The sequence below is a fragment of the Sus scrofa genome, chromosome 9 (genome assembly GCF_000003025.6).
Source record: "Sus scrofa isolate TJ Tabasco breed Duroc chromosome 9, Sscrofa11.1, whole genome shotgun sequence".
Taxonomy (NCBI): Eukaryota; Metazoa; Chordata; class Mammalia; order Artiodactyla; family Suidae; genus Sus; species Sus scrofa.
In genome coordinates this window covers 45,791,829-45,808,990 of record NC_010451.4, presented here as the reverse complement: position 1 = coordinate 45,808,990, position 17,162 = coordinate 45,791,829, and the positions used below count along the sequence as shown (strand labels likewise).

Here is a 17,162-nt window from a genome sequence, read left to right as displayed (position 1 = left end):
TTATGCAAAAAGGGTATATAGACATTCATAATACACTATGTATACCTATAGGTATAGAAATGTCAGCATGAACGAAAACAAATTACAAGCAATGGTAACCTCTAGACAATAAACAGAGAGGAGGGTAGGCAGGATGTACATGGAACCACTATCTCTTACTTAATCATGTTATGCTTCTTAATTTTAATAACCATGTTTTAATTCCCTTAAAAAAACTTTGGCAATAAAAAAATCAATACAAATGAGGAAAAACTATTTTCTAAATGAGGCAGATAGAAATGAGGGCTTCATCTTAAGGAACCAAATTTTATACTTACCCTGCAGGCTGCCCACATCCCTTCTGTGATGACTGCTCCACACTAGCTGTTTCTTGCTGCTCAGCCTCTGCTCCTGGAGTCCTGCAACAGAATCATTTGTATCTTTTCAAGAAAATGCCAGTATATATGTACCAAACATGGAGGTCAGTCTAAAGAAACGACGCTAACAATTTGATAAAATTTATGGGCTGGTAAAACTAACCTGTGGTGATACAGGTTAGACAGTGGTTACCTTGAGGGGGAAATAACTCAGGTCACCACGAGCCTTCGGGGACACTAGAGATGTTCTATATACTTGATCTGAGTGGCAGCTACAGGGGTGCATTCCTACCTAAAAATCCCCTTGTGCGCTTTATGCATGCTGTACTTAAATGTTTAAAACAAACAACAACAACAAACCCACCACGAAGGCCTACAACAGGTGGTTTTGCCCTCCAAAGAGGAATAATCAATCATCCCTTAATATTCCAAGCCTCAGCAAATAGAAAGAGGAGCAAACAGTAGCACCATTTTTCTTTCTTTCTTTTTTACAGCCACACCTGTGGCATATGGAAGTTCCTGAGCCAGGGGCTGATTCAGAACCACAGCTGCCAGCCTACACCAGAGCCATGGCAACCCCAGGTCTAAGCTGCAACTGTGAGCTACACTGCAGCTTGTAGCAATGCAGGATCTTAACCACCGAGCGAGGCCAGGGATTGAGCCTGCATCCTCACAGAGACTACCTTGGGTTCTTAACCTATTAAGCCACAAAGGGAGCTCCAGCAGCACCATTTTAAATCAGAGCCAAGAGTAGAGATGTGGTTCTGTCCAAGGGACAAACTGCCCATGGATGAACTAAATTTCACTCTAGGAATCATCACTTGAGGAAAAAAGAAATCCAAGTCAAAATCTAGAACACACCTGAGTAACGCAGCTTGGACAGAGGCAGTGTCCCTCCCAGAAGACCAGCACTTCCACAGCCTCTAATCCCGAGCATGAAATCCCACAGACCCCCCCAAAGCCAACGCTTGCATCTCTCACCCTGTGACGGAGGTCAGGGCTGTCGTGCTGGCTTCTTGGTCTGGAATGTGTGCTTCAGAACTGGTCCGCAAGTGGGAAACTTTGTGCTTCTTGCCACTCCCTTTGTCCAAAGGCAGCTGAATCCGCTTGCTTTTTGGTTTGGGTTTAGTGGGAGCCGGCACTGAGGGACTTGCTGACTGCTGTCCAGAGGATGGAGAGCCCCCAGGAGAGGTGGAGCTGGCTTGCATAGCTGAGGATAAAGTCTTATTCTGCTCTAGCCCCATGTTATTGGGAGCATCTACTGTCTGGGTAAAGTTGGATCCCTGGGTCCCTGGAGCAGAATCAAGATCCCGCTGGGAAGAGAGAATCCCAGTTTTGCTGGCGAGGAGCTGGTTCACATGCTGAAGCTGATAGTGCTCATCTGTGTCCCCAGAAGGCGAAGCCGCCGTTATGCCCGCAGTCTGAGTGGAGGGAAGGACACAGATGCTAGAGGCTGCTGTCATCGCAGCAGTAGAGGGAGTCTGTGATGTCCCCAGTTGCGGAAACATTCCAGAACTTGGAGGCAAAGCCACAGACTGGTCCTGAATCCCTAGGCTCTGCTGGCTGGCTTTGATTAAAAGATTGCTTATGGAGCCAATATCTGGGGTACCGAGCAACCTTGGGTTGGTTAAAGCGACATGTCCCGGAACGGATGCACTACTTGTGGGGGCGGTTGTAGTTTGCATGGATACAACGTTCAAGACAGAGGAACCAGAGGCCAAGCCAGAAACAGGCCCTGACGTGAGGTGGCCAGCATCCTGGCTTATGGTGGATGTGCCCGCCGCCGGGGCAGCACTTCCTCCCACACTCTGTGGTAACAGGGGTGCCTGTTCAAAATACATGATGCTAGATTTAGACCTTTTTATGATGTTGGGGACAGTTCGGTGAGATGAAGCATTAAGTGACCCCAAATCTAACAGGTTGGGATGATTTGGAAGCTGGGAGGGTGTGAAGTTAATCAAGGTCATGTTAGAAACCACATCGGAAGGGGCAATGTTGGAAGGGGTACTAGAGGGGGCGAGTTTTTTATTCTTTCGGTTCTGCAGACGAGATATGGGTCTTTTCTTGAGTCCAGAGGGTGGAGTGGCTACTGTGGTACTGAGGTCTGTCCTCTGGCTGGCTTCTGAAACCAAAAGCTGGGGATCTGGAGGAGGCTGGACCCCGATAAGTAGGCCTGAAGGAGGGCTGCTGATGTTAGTCGGGAAGCTACTCTGAGTAGCCGCAGGGAAGGAATGTAAGTGCTGGTGATGAGGCATGGGGAGCAGTCCTTTGCTAGCAGGAGGGAACAAAGACTGAGAAGTTGGCAAGCTTGGATTTAGTCCTGTGGTTAGGGTGAGACCACTGCCCATGGGCCCCAATACTGAAGTATTTGTCTCCATCACATTGGGTGCAGAACTAACAGAAGAGGTCAACTGGATTTTTTGGGTCACTCCATTTGGAAGAGTCTGGAGAACATAGAGTGGCTGCATGTTCTGGTTAACAACAATGAGTTTCTCAGTGGCTGGTTTCAGGTGGGGTGGAGTGGTCTGGACAGCGGCGTTAGAAATCTGAGATGGGCCAGGACTATCGGTGGAGTTGGGCACGTATTTCTGGTTCTGGATGGGAACAGTAGGGGAAACAGGTACCTGAAGGCCAGGGGTGCTACTATTTCTAGTTAAATCCTGATTGTTGCCATGACCTTGCTCCACTGAACCACAAGGAGGGCTGGAGATGTGGTCTGCATCCATGTGTCCTTGGATAAAGTGGTCAGGAGTCATGTGGCCTTCAGGAGTTGGATCCACCCCTGGACTCAGCAGTGCAGAGTCACTTTCAGAGGATGCCACGGACTTTTCTGTGATGCTTACTCTCTTCTCTCCTGAGTCTGAGATGACAGCTAGCCTACTGGGGTTCTGGCTAGGGACGGTGGGGCTGCGGGTGGTCAGGACAGAGAGATCCGATGGCAGCTCTAGCGGCAACTCAAACTGCTCCTCGGCCGAGATGGAGGAAGAGACACTACTGTCCACAGGTTCTGCTGTTGGCAGCTGCTGAGAAAACACTTCAAAGAGACCCATGTCTTTTTCCCGATTACTGTCAAGACCCAAACCTTCACCGAGATTCAGGAGTTCTGATGACGAGGACTCTGGGCTCTCACCCAAAGCCTGCATGGATGGAGTATTCTTTAGTACAAAGTCCATAATGTCTGAGGGCAGGATGTTGCCACAGTCATCGCTGTTGTTATTATCTGAATCTGATTTCAGGAGCTCAGTGTTATAGGTGTCCAGTAAGTTTTTGTCTGAGGGGGTGCTGGTGTGGACCCTGCGGCCTGACTCCAAGGAGCTGAGCTGAGCTTCCAAGGAATCCTGTCCCTGTGTTTTCACTCGGCTCACAGAGTGGCAGTTATCCATCTTTGGCTCATTTTTGTGGCCAACAGAGCTTTTAATGACATGTTCTTTTTCACCAGCATCTTCGGGCCGATCCATCTTTAAGTTCTCCGTTCCGTTTTCTTTACTGTTTCTTTTTGGAATCTGGCTGCTTTTCCTTGTTGTGGCTGTGACGCTAGTATCACTCTCTGTCCCGTCATCGACGCCATCTAGCTGTGAGATTTTTGGAAGATCACACTGTTCCTCTTCCCGAAATAAATTATGGGATGCCAGCCGTTCCTCTCCCCCTGAGGCAATCACTGTTCTGGTGAAATTGTAATAGTATAAATCGTCTTCATCTGACGTGCTCAAGTCATCAGCCCCGTCCACCTGGCCTTCGGCGGACCTCTTGCCACGCTTCTTCCCAGTCGAGCTGCTGTAAAATGGAATGTCTTCTTCCCCATAGGATCGTACTCCATAGAGCGGGGTGAGCCCAAAGAACATGTTAGAACGCGCCCGGGCACTGCGACGAGGATACCTCCTCTTGAAAGAGCCATCCTCCTGAGGTTTGGGGCCATCTGGAAGCATTAGGTTTCTGTCCTGTACTGGAAGATTCTGATAGCTGTTACTTTGAGAATCCTGGGAGGAGGTATTATTGGGGCTTGGCTGGGCTACTGGACCATCTCCTGGACTTTCAGAGGCTGAGACTGGTTCTGTCGGAGATGCTGGCTCTATCTGCAGAGGGGAAACAGGACTACTTTCTTTCAGGGTATTCTTGGACTGACTCTCGCTCTCCATTTTTAGAGGTGTCAGTGTTACTTTGACTGTGCGTTTCCGGGGTGTCTGTAATTCCTTGGCAGACCCTTCTACTTGCATGGATGCAGCTTTGGGGACTCCTGCAATAGAATGGACTTTGTCCCCAATCTTATCAGAAGAAACATTATTACATGGTCGTTGCCCCATGAACTCAGGAGTCAAAACTTCATCCATGAACTCTGGCTTTAGGTTTCCTTCCTCACCAGTTGTCACCTGACCAGGTTCCAAAAAAGATTTACTGGAATGCTTTTCTTTGAAAGTGTCTTTACCAGATTTTTTCCCTTTCTGTCTCCTGTCTCTGGAACTAGATCCCACGTGTTCACTGATAGTGGACGCTCTGCTGCTCACTCCAGACAACTTCAAAGTTTTGACTTCAGTATCTTCATCGGGAGGAGGGTTTGCCAACTGGTTAGAATCTGGCTGTTGGTCTCGATCGTTCCTTTGCCCTCTCAAATGGAGTGGTGGGAACGGGAGGGCCTCTTTAGAAGAAAATGGCACTGAAGAGAGTTCAGCGAAAGTGCCCATTTTACTAACGTTCAATTCTCCAGATGTTGTATTATGAACCTGTGGGGCCAGTTTCGGAATGCCAGGGTAAGCCACGTTATGTGCAGACCCCTCCGAGTTCTTGGAACTCGGCATTTTGGTCTTTTCTCCCTTCAAAGAGGAGCTCTTGGAGGTCGAGTCTGAGGCACTAGAGTGCTTCATCTCTGAAGACGAAGGGCCGTCCAAGTGACTGGTTTTAGTGCCCAGAGTAACCACTGTCCTTTGCAAATTTGAAGAGGTGGGAGTGTTTTGCCCTAAATTAGTATTTGAATTCAGTGGCCCTAAGACATGATCAGCTGCTTTGGCACTTGACTCAAGATCGGTAGTGGTCCCTATGGTGGAGAGTGAGGAAACGCTATTCCTGGAGTAAGTACCCCCAGTCCTCATTGGAGACATTATCCGGAGCTTCGACCTCTGGGGTGACAAAGAAGAGGTACTGTGACGCCTGGAGCCAATGCTTCGAAGTCCAGAGGAGAGTAAAGGGTCACCCACTGTGACTATTTCATGGGTAGTTGGGGTAGGGCTTCCTAAACAAGAACAAAAGCAAGAAAGTCTGTTACAGATAGAACAAATATGTTATAGTCATCGGTTTCAAGGACTTGGTTATATATGTTTATATGTAACAGAGAATCAACATTTTCATTTGGCAAAAGTCACTAAGATAAAACTGCCTGAAAGAATTGCAAACTAATCTTTTGAGCTGACCTTCTTGGGTCAAGTAGGTCAACGAAGTCCTTTACCTGCAGAAGGCAGTGGCCGACAGCCAGGGGATCTCTGCGTTGGAGAGTAACTGGGTGTTCGAATCCTAGGGACCTTTGAGATGACATGATAAAAACAGGAACCCGAGGTCTGTGAATGAGGAGGTCGGTCTGGTGATGGAGGACTTACAATTTCAGCTGTGTTTTGACTCTCCTTAGATGAAATTTCTGTGGCAGGAAATAAAAACTCTCACTACAAAAGTTTAATTAAAATATCAAACACAACCACCAATAAAAAGCCAGCTGTCAGATAAATACTGAAACAGAAAGAAATGCATCATTCCCAAGGGAATGCCTTTTTTCCACTCTTCAATCACAGTATTCCCCTAAATCTAATTCAAGCCCCATCTTGATTAAAGACTAACCTGCAAAAGATGATGGACTGTGAGCGATGGTTCTATTTTCATCATGTTCAACAGTGCTGTTGATGTCTGGCTCTACAACTGGAGGACGGCATTCGACTATCTTGCACGTGTACACACAGCGCTTGCGAGCATCTGTGGTGCTCCAGTACACCCTCGAACACCTGCAGACAGACAGTAAACATCACCGTACACGAAAGCACAGAGACCAACAGCTGTCAAAACCTATTCTCAGCCTAGGTCCCCTTCTTGAGTTACAGAATTTAGGTTTTCATGGATTCTAATTGGAGAGTCCCCTAGGTCCAAGCTTTTTGAAGTCCTTGTTTTTCCTGGCCTCTCAGAAAATAGCATCAGATCTTTTTTTTTTTTTTTTTTTTTTTTTAATTTTATTGTGAGCAAGGGACAAAAAGAGTAAAATATTCTGAAATGCAAAGGAAGAAAAATACTAACTACTGTAAGAAATACTTGTTGGCCTTTAGGAAAGGATCGCTGCCCCATAATTACAAAGTTAGCAAGGAACAAATCTGGGGTGTTTCTTCTGGGAGAAAAGGTCCATGAGACAAGGAAAATGTATTTCAAATCTGCTGGAAGCTAAATGAGTGTAGTTTATACAAAGAGCTGCCAGTTAAACATGGAGTGCAGACTGCATTGTCCAAAGTGAGATGCAGGATAAACTGAAGCATATGTAACAAAATGAGACTCCAAAGGTAAAGGGACAGGAAAAAAATTTTAAATTTACATTGTCAACTTGCCAGAGGTGTAAACAATTTGCCTCATATAGGAAGGATTATAAATTCTTGCTGGAGAATCCGATTGTTATTGTGGGGGGGGGTCTATATTTTTAGAAGGATCTATTAAATGTAAATTGAGGAAAGAAGCAGAAGGTGGTTGATTCATGATAGCAATCTAGACTTCTGGATTGAGTGGAATTTAATGGAATCTTAAAAGATTGACCTGGTGTTTTCCACTTAAGTTTTATTTAGAAATGACTCTGAAATTACACTAACAATACTTTCCTTGATCAAGGTGACAAAATGATACCTTATTCCCAATCTACGAGACGTAGCAAAAAAGTGATTAGCTGGAAGGTGTTAACAAGTATGGCTCTACAACTGAGTGACTTGCTCACTGCTTCAGGGCGCTTCAATCGGTGACTGCTATCTCGTCTTTGCAGAGCTACTTACTGATATCCAATAGGAAAAAGCTTATCCTCACAGTCAGAGAGATCGTTCAGGATCCCTAAGCAGTCGATTGTCATGGAGCCTGAGTAAAGAAAGAAGAACTGATTAGAGGCGACCATGAGAAGGCTCACTCTGTACCTGAAGACTAGAAAGTACCTCTGCAGTACATCCAGCCCTCCCAGCAACCAAGGCCCATGGCATACCAATCATCATGTGGATATTTTCTGGTTCTAAGCCATTGAGAAACTTCCTTCTCAAGCTGATTCCTTCAAAGTCCACAAACACTCTTCTAAAAACTTCAAATCCATTCTCAGGAACCACCTTGAAGGAAAAGTCAGAGTAGCTGTTAGGCTATCCCTTTTCACATTATACTCACGACACTGACTCAGAGGGAAAATGCATAGCATTATCTCAAAATCACGCTGTTTCCCTAGCAGGGTCTCCATTCTTTCTCCGAAGAGGAAGTGATTCTAGGAACACCTCGTGTCTTTAACATCTTTCTATTTTCAGCCTCTATTTCCTGAGAATTCCTAGAGAATCCCCAAAGCAACTAAGGCTGTCTCACCTCGCCTTTGATCAAATCCCGATGCCGCTGGCAGTATACTTTTTTATCATCCAGAAAGACACAGTTCTTGGCCCGGGAACACATGAAGTGATAGTTGCTGGTGCAGGATGTGAGGCAGCAACCCACGGTGGCTCCTGGCTTTTGGCAGAATTCACATCTCTAACAATCCAGAAAGAACAGAGGCTGAGTCAGACTTTCAGATGTTTTAAGCTATTTTCCATCTCTTCTACAGAGTCACCCCATTCTGGGTTTCCCACAATTCATTTTGTTATTGGTCATCTGCTGAATTACAGAAAAGTGATATGAACCACAAAGCCTCTTCCGCAAAGGCTTTCCCTTTCATTGCCCATAGGGCCCATAATTATTAAGTTTAAAGATTACAATTTGATTTAGAACTTGGACCAAAACATTTTTTCCTAGGATGCACAATTGATTTAGAGAGGATGAAACTTGGAAGAGTGATGTTAAAAACACATCACCTTGCTATAAAGCGATTATGTCCAAAAGAACTCAGTTCTAGAAAGCTTACACTAGTCAGAAGCATAATGAAAATGGTTCTCTAATTACTAGGCTTAACTGATGAACGTACATGATCCAAAGATTTCCTTCCACTAGCCTATATGTTACCACCTTATTCTGTCACACACACAGTCCGGGCTCCTTCCAGAGAAGACTTTGTATTTGTGCTCTCTACACATTTGACCTATGCTTATTACAAATGTGCTATTTCTGTTTCATTCTGATAATCCTTCATTTTCTCCCCTCCTTCAAGATATAGCCTTAAGTTTTTACTCCTTCATGGCCTTTTCTGATTACTCTCAGCTGCTACTGATCACTTTTCACATCTTCTCTTCCTGTATGTATTTCATGGGTTCATCCTACAGCAGCCTCAGAGTGCTGATTCAACTGAGACCTCTGAGATCATTTCGTCTAAATCACTTAATGAATTAATACTGTTCGTGAATGTCTGAGTATCTCCTTAACGAGTTAAGACTTTGCTTATATTTCTTTTGCCCCCATCCTCCAAGGGTCAGAATAGCAATCTGTGCACAGTGTACACCAATATCTGCTGCTGGCAAACCCCTCTGAAGGCACTCTGAGGAATATCAGTGAAGCAGCACTGAGCCACAGAAAGAACACCTGGAAACTGAGAAAGATTTTGCCATGATAGTCACTTGCAAGTTCTTACCAGCTGCTTGCCCCTGATCACAGCCATATGCACATTCTTTAGTGATCCATCATCATCTTCAAACACTTCTGCTGACCACAAAGCGCAATTTACATGTGTCCACTCATTTTGGCCAATGTAGAGCAAACGGCCAGCATCCTAAGAAACAAAGAGATTTCCTTCTTTCTTTAAAGAATACAATGTCAAATAACGTTGTCCTTGGTATTAGCTTCACCTCGGTCAAGGTAACTTCAGTAAATCAATTCTAATTCATTAAACTTAGGGATGAACATGAAAATCACAATTCCAAGTTCTTTGTTTTTACTTCTCATCTTTTTAGATTATCTTTTCCACAGACTGGATATATTTTATAGACACAGAAATTTAAAAAGAAGAAGTATGTGTTAAGTTTATAGAAGTGCCCACTGACTTCTTTAAAACCACATTTCAAAGCCAGTTCTCTTAGCTTGCATTTTAAAAATCTTTTTTTTTTTTAAACTGTAAGCTTACTATGTGCCAGACCCTAAATAAGGCTTTACATACATTATTTCCTTTAATCCTCACAACCATTCTGCAGTAAGTACTATTATTATCCTCATTTTAAAAATGAAACTGAGAGTCACAAGAGGTTAAGCTCCTTGCCAAGGTCAACAAGTAGGCAGTAAAGCAGAAAAATGATGCGGGCGACCTGCCAGGACTGAGGATCTTAAGCATACTGATAACTATATTAAACACAGGCTATTTAATATGCAACTTCTATTTTACTGACTTTCATAAAATCTTTTTTTTTTTTGAGGAACTGCCTATAGAAATCACTAGACATCAGCAGGTTAGTCGAAGGCAACTCATCTTTAAATCAACTAAATCAGCTGTAGAAAACTAAGTGTCACTGAATAAATGACACCTGGTCATCAGGCTTAGACACGACAAAGAGTTCATCGTGGGCTAGACTACTAAGCAGGACCCTGTACAAGGTACTTACATTAGCACTGTCGTCCCCATACGTCAAACACAATGCACACTGTCTATTATCTTCTATGCCTGGTGGTGGGTTCAGTTCTGGACTATCTTCTCGACTTCTATCAGTACCTTTGAACCCAAAAGACATCCAGTGAAAATTGGCACTACTGCGTCTGATTTTCAGGAAAAAAAGAAAATTCAGCCTAAACAGCCTATGGTTCATGAAATCAACACTTTCAAAAAGTGTTCAAAGTTATGCTATCTTACCATCTGTTACATTATTTAAATCAACTCCTTGTTAACATTCCAAGTTAAGACCAAAATAATGATTTTATTACATTTAAGGATGACCTCAAAATTTTCCAGTGTGGAAGTATATTACATATAGATTCCCAAAGTCAATCATTTGTACCCGGAGAGAAATGAGTAACGAGTCTTCATTTGGTGCCTTACTCAAAATTGGTGGTGTAGGAGGATGCAGAGGAGTTGGTGAGTCTGGTTCTCCAGGCCCTTTAGGTTTGGGAGCTGGAATGATTTTCTTCATTAAAGGAGGCTGCTCAGTGTGGCTGTTTTCCTCTCGCTCCTGCCACTGAGCATAATTATGGTCAAGTGAAGGTGGAAGCACTGCGTTTGGTAACATCCCACTGCTGGAAATAATTGATTCAACAAGTATTTATTGAACTCCTACAAGATACCTAGAACTGCACAAAACAGTCAAATTCTTGATATCGTCAGGTCTCAGGTCTGTGCATAAGCCTTCACAGACTGTGAGAACGAGTTACAGAATTTGAAAACGACCTACACTGGACTTAGTTGTTTTCTTTTTTTTCTTCTTAACCCACACCCACTAGGGGTCAAATCGGAGCTGCAGCTGCTGGCCAACGCCACAGCCACAGCAACACCAGATCCAAGCCATGTCTGTGATCTATGCAACAGCTCACAAAAGCGCCAGATCCTTAATCCACTGAGCAGGGCCAAGGATTGAACCCATGTCCTCATGGATACTAGTCGGGCTAGTTACCACTAAGCCACAACGGAAACTCCAGGACTTACTTATTTTTTAAAAAAATAATCCCGATGTATTGTGCTTCTTAAGTTTCTAGAAACAAATGATAACCTTATCAATGCACCAAAGGGATTAACTGGAATAAAAATTTAAGGTTAAATATGAAGAATCAGGAGCTGTTGAGAGTACCATTTGAACTAAATAAAATAGAATCCAGTTATAACCAGCTAATTACTGGGCTATATGTATATATAGCCCATGTATTGTACATAGGCCACAAGTTCCCTAAAACACAACTAATATGTAAAGCAAAAAAAGGGCAATAGACTATAATAAACATTAAGTGCTATCTCTAAACCAGCAACAAAGAGGCATTTAACTGATTAGTCTTTAATATTACAACCTAGTCTTAAAAAAACTCAACCTAGAAATGAAGAACTCTCAGATTTCTTGTTGATGAGGAGAAAAAAGTAATACTGAATTTACTCACTTGCTTGATACTTTATTTGGCTCCCAAAACCTGGACTTTTTGACACTGAACCATGGAAAAACACGTTCCATTTGCTAACAGAAAAACAAACAAGCAAGGTAAGGCTGTGACCATTAATTTGGAAACCACAAAAAAACCAACAACTTTTGTCAATATGAGGATAATTTCAGGCCACCAAGGTAAAGATCCATCCACTCTGGGACCTCATCAACTTCCTCCCAAAGAATCAGAGGAACAAATTAAACCAAAAGATGATTTATACATAAGGCAAAGCAAAATGTAGATGAAAACAAGTCCATTCTGTTCATGGGGTAACACAAAGATTAATAAGCATTAGAGACATGAACTATTAATATCATTCACCCGAATAAAGAAGGACTTGACCATGCTGTTGGCTTTTTTAATCTCTGGCTGCCCTCCATCTGAGTTGATGGCTGCTTGAATGATCTTCACGATATCATCACTGAACTCCAGCTGCATATAAAAACAAAGAATTAATTATCCATAAAACTGTATTTGCAAAAACACTTCCTCTTCCCTCCTAAATCATCTAGCACAGAGATCCAACAGAAAATGGACACCCTATTTTAATATGGTATAACTTCTCTTTAGTGGAGACTTTGGGGACTCAGTTCATAAATAACTTGCGGTAGTCAAGACATGCCAGGCTATTTAAGGCAAGAATGCAAATAAATTAGCTGTGCCATAACAAGTTACGAAAATAAGGCCACGCTATTTTATTTAGACTAATATGAATAAACAACTGAATAGTAAATGTGGACCAAGAGATAACAGATGATCACTTTCTATGCACTCTTAAAACCATAAAATTAAAAGGCATCTATCTATAGGAGTTCCTGTCGTGGCTCAGTGCTTAATGAACCCGACTAGTATCCATGAGGACTTGGGTTTCATCCCTGGCCTTTCTCAGTGGGTTAAGGACCCAACGTTGCCGAGAGATGTGGTTGGTGTAGGTTGCAGATGTGGCTTGGATCCCACCCACATTGCTATGTTTGGGGTGTAGGATGGCAGCTACAGCTCTGATTCGACCCCTAGCCTGGGAACCTCCATATGTCAGGGGTGTGGCCCTAAAAAGACAAAAAGAAAAAAAGATAAAAGGCTTCTTTCTATCTATAAGTATTCTGTTTAGAAAGATGTATTATTCAAATGTAATCTCAAAGGGGGCAAACCAGTTAACTTCATATTAGCATTTTTCCATAAAGAGTTTTACTATAAAAATAATTTTTAGAGAATTCATATGGAAGCCAAATAAAAGACATTACCTTCCCTGTCACAAACCATCTTCTGAAACACAGAACAAAAATAACACATATTTTTACTTATTTAAAACCACATGAGGAGCTCCTGTCATGGCTTAGCGGAAACAAATCGACTAGCATCCATGAAGATGCATGTTCAATCCCTGGCCTTGGTCAGGGGGTTAAGGATCCAACATTGCTGTGAGTTGTGATGTAGGTCGAAGACGAGGCTCAGATCCCGAAGTTGCTGTGGCTATAATGTAGGCCAGTGGCTCCAGCTCCGATTCCACCCCTAGCCTGGGAACTTCCATATGCCACAGGTGTGGTGCCAAAAAGCAAAAAAAAAAAAAAAAAAACCCACAAAAAAACCCACAATAATAATATATAAATTAAAAAATAATACAACAACATACATTTCTAAATATAATACAAACCATCTTTAAATGCTTGCACCAAGCCTCATCCCCTAAGACCCAAAAAAGCTAAACCGGCACTGGAAATTTGGGTAGTCTGCTGTAGAGGCATACCACAGATGTGTAGTTCCCTTGGTCCATTTTCCTCTTCACTCCTTCCAGATCTAAAGGCTGTTGATCTTCCTGTTTGCTGACCTCAGTAAGCACTGGTGGATCAGGTCCTTCTGGAGAGCTGCGGGAAGGTATACTCTCCTCTGTCTCCGGATTTAAGTCTGGAGGCTTGGCAGCCTGTTGCCAGGAAAGATATGTTTCTTTTATCTAACGCTGAAAATGAGGCACCCATGAAAAATTCTATGAAAATGAATAAAGATGGTACTGAATGATGAATAGTAGAAAACCTAAAGAACTTGAAAATAATCAGAGATTTTTCAAATAATAGAAAAGGCAAGTTAAAATGAGCCAACTAATAGCTTGGCTAGGCTGACTTAGGAGCTTTGCTTAATAACTCCCAACCCTGTATGAAGAAACAGAAACTGTCCAATTGCTTTTGAGTAAGACAGAGATAGTAGCTAATTTTCCTATTAAAAAATGGAACTCTATTAAAAGATAAAGCAGCAGCCTGGCTCTGAGTTAGTTATCTATGTGGTTCTTCCAACAGTATACCTATGCTCCCAATGACTGCTTCACAGGTAGAGAGCTTATGACTTACACGGGCAAAAAGCATTTTTTCCCCCTAAAAAGCAGCTCTGAGAAGATTACTTTTTTGGGTGAAGTCCTTCATTGGCTCCCCCTAATTTTCAGAATACAGAGTCCAAATTACAACAGCAAGGACTTTGAAACGGATATGGCTCTTTCCTACTTCTTACCCCAAAGAAGAGTGTTACTCTTGCTGCTAAACATTTTTCTTGATGGCCTAAGGCCAAAACAAGGAACTCTACAAAACTAAGTGAAGAATGAAGCAAAATAAAATAAATTTTAAAACATACATACAACCCATCCACCCCACCCCACTGCACATACACACATTCCATGTCTAGGTAGAAAGCAGCTAAGAACAAACTCTCAGAATAGAAAATGAGACTCAGGCCTACCTGTCGGTAGCGCAGCAAGTGGCTGGTGGTCCGAGAGTTCAACAAGGCTGTCAGAACTTGCTTCAGAGAGATCTGTAGCTCTTTTTCAAGGGCGAGTCGCCACTCCGCAGGGTGCCGCTCAGTACAGTTCACACAAGTGTAGGCCACACTTTCTGGCAGATTAGATAGAATCTCATACATTTCATCTGGGAAAATAAAAACCTACAATGACGAAGTTCTCTAAAGAGTGAGAGAGAGGGAAAAGCAGAAACTATGCCATTGAACTTAACACAAAGCTGTATGTTAGGAACGGCAATAAGACTCTCCTCACATCCCCTAAGAACTCATACATACTGATCTCCAAAGGGCTGTTATTAACACTAACTCGGGATTTGGTTATTGGAAAATCTATAGGTTGTGGTATCCACAAAGGAAAGCAAATCAATATTTTAAAGGATGTATTCAAGATAGATGAGCACAAACTTAAAACAATGTTCTTATTTTAGAAACTAAAAAAAAAACATTTAAAAAAGACTTCGAGTAACAACACTACCCTAATTTTACATGAATAGGATTTGGGGGACTGTAAATGCAGCTGTACCACGAAAGAAGGAAATTGTAATAAAAAGACTCCAACCTTCTGTACCTGAAAGATTCTCACATTTGGAATGGACCCAGCGATCGCATTTCCCACACTGCATCATCTTACTCTCATAGTCATCATCATCATAACACTTATCACAGAGAGGGCAGAAGTTTCCTGAAAGCAAAGCAAAGTTATCAGCAATGCTTTGGTTCACATACCAATGCCTCTATGGCCCTTGACTCACATATGTCAACCTGATCTAAGACGCAAGCCACTACATTCTGCTTGGGGAACGACTGACATACACCAACATGGATCTACTATGGAATGTTCACACATCTGTAAAGTATCCAGATTATTCAGAACTCTCAGAATATGCCACTAGCTCTCTTCGTCAGACCTATTTTTAAAGGTCGTGTGGTAGATTGTACAGATAACATAATGGGAAATGAATGAGAGAACGTTCTCTTAAATATTCCAAAGAAATGTTTAAATTCTTAAAAGAGGAGAGGATAGGAGTTCCCACAGCGGCACAACAGGATTGGCAGTGACTCTGGAGCACTGGGACGCATGTTCGGTCCCCAGCCTGGCAGACTGGGTTAAGGATCTGGTGTTACCGCAGCTGCAGCACAGATCGCAACTGGGGCTCAGATCTGATCCCTGGCCCAGGAACTCCGTAGGTCTCAGGGTGGCCAAAAAAGAAAAAAAAAATAGGATGCTGTTACATTTGAAATTTCAGATAAACAACGTTTTAAAATGTTAAAAAAAAAAAAAAAAAAAAGAAAGAAAGAAAGAAAGAAAGAAAGGAGAAGGGAGTTCCTGTCATGGCGCAGTGGAAACAAATCTGACTAGGAACCATGGGGTTGTGGGTTTGATCCCTGGCCTTGCTCAGTGGGTTAAGGATCTGACATTGCCGGGAGCTGTGGTGCAGGTCGCAGATCTGGCGTTGCTTTGGCTCTGTCATAGGCCAGCAGCTGTAGCTCCGATTAGACCCCTAGCCTGGGAACTTCCATATGCTACGGGTGTGGCCCTAAAAGGACAAAAGCCAAAAAAAAAAAAAACCCCAAAAAACAAAGAAACAAAATAGAGGAGAGGATAATAGAAGTAAAAAACAAACAAACAAAAAAAACCACATTTAATTTACATTTTCCCCTTATTTCTAATGCTTTTAACTTAGAGCAGCAATTCTAAAATTTAGAAAAATATATAACCTTCATCAATTTGTTTTATCCATATCACTATTATTTTTTTCACTTAATAGACTTAACACTGATTTGCTCATTGTATTTATTCATTTAATTTTTTTGGCCTTGCCCATGGCATGCGAAGGTTCTCAGACCAAAGCAGCAACCCAAGCCACAGAAGTGACAATGCCAGATCCTTAACCCACTGAGCCACCAGGGAACTCCTGGTTTGCTTACTTTTTTATCTGGTCACACGGAGGTATAAGTAAGTTCCTGGACAGCAATTAACTCTGAGCTGCAGCTACGGACCTATGCCATAGCTCTAGCAACGCTGGATCCTTAACCCACTGTGTCAGGCCAGGGATAGAACTAGCACTGTCACAGAAATAAGCCAGATTGTTAACCCACTGAGGAACAGAGGTAACTCCCTGCTTGTTTTATTTCATTTTACATTTTTTGTCTTTTTAGGGCCATACCTGAGGTATATGAAGTTCCCAGACTAGGGGTCAAATTGGTGCTGTAGCTGCTGGCTTACACCACAGCCACAGCAATGGCAGATCCAAGCTGCATCTGCAACCAACACCACAGCTCATGGCACGCTGGATCCTTAACCCACTGAGTAAGGCCAAGGATCCAACCTGTGTCCTCATGGGTACTAGTAGGGTTCATTACCCCTGAGACACTACAGGAACTCCTGCCCTACTTATTCAAATAACTTCAATAGTAAACTTTCGGTTTTCTAGGCCACAGCTTGTGGTGGGATCTGAGTTCCTAGACAAAGGACTGAACCCAGGCCATAGTAATGAAAGCACTGAAGTCTAACTGCTAGGCTACCAGGGAACTAACTCTGCAGTAGTGACCTTTATCTCATTATTATCCTTAGTCTGTAAAATTAGGAGTTTAATGTGTTGGTTATAATTTTTTTTAACATAACTTTTTTTTTTTTTTTTTTTTCTTTTTAGGCCTATACCTGAGACATATGGAAGTTCCCAGGCTAGGGGTCAAATCGGATATACAGATATCGGCTTACACCACAGCCACAGCAACTGGGGATCTGAGCTGCATCTGCGACCTACACCACAGGTCATGGCAACACCATATCACCGA

General features: G+C 42.7%; 1 protein-coding gene across 6 annotated transcripts in view; it reads right to left on the bottom strand.

The window, feature by feature from the left end:
- KMT2A (lysine methyltransferase 2A) overlaps window positions 1–17,162 on the bottom strand; it is an 84,994-nt gene that overhangs the window by 19,569 nt on the left and 48,263 nt on the right. For 4 of the 6 annotated variants that reach the window (XM_021062911.1, XM_021062915.1, XM_021062916.1 and 1 more), the window contains 15 exons: window positions 14,923–15,045; window positions 14,307–14,491; window positions 13,330–13,503; window positions 11,907–12,017; window positions 11,544–11,617; window positions 10,501–10,694; window positions 10,070–10,176; window positions 9,109–9,246; window positions 7,920–8,078; window positions 7,558–7,675; window positions 7,358–7,436; window positions 6,177–6,337; window positions 5,794–5,979; window positions 1,338–5,580; window positions 318–398 (listed from right to left, as the gene is read on the bottom strand). In XM_021062911.1, coding sequence (XP_020918570.1) covers window positions 318–398; window positions 1,338–5,580; window positions 5,794–5,979; window positions 6,177–6,337; window positions 7,358–7,436; window positions 7,558–7,675; window positions 7,920–8,078; window positions 9,109–9,246; window positions 10,070–10,176; window positions 10,501–10,694; window positions 11,544–11,617; window positions 11,907–12,017; window positions 13,330–13,503; window positions 14,307–14,491; window positions 14,923–15,045 — 6,133 coding nt within the window. The remainder of the gene's footprint in view (window positions 1–317; window positions 399–1,337; window positions 5,581–5,793; window positions 5,980–6,176; window positions 6,338–7,357; window positions 7,437–7,557; window positions 7,676–7,919; window positions 8,079–9,108; window positions 9,247–10,069; window positions 10,177–10,500; window positions 10,695–11,543; window positions 11,618–11,906; window positions 12,018–13,329; window positions 13,504–14,306; window positions 14,492–14,922; window positions 15,046–17,162) is intronic. The other 2 variants (XM_021062912.1, XM_021062914.1) reach the window with 1 other exon arrangement.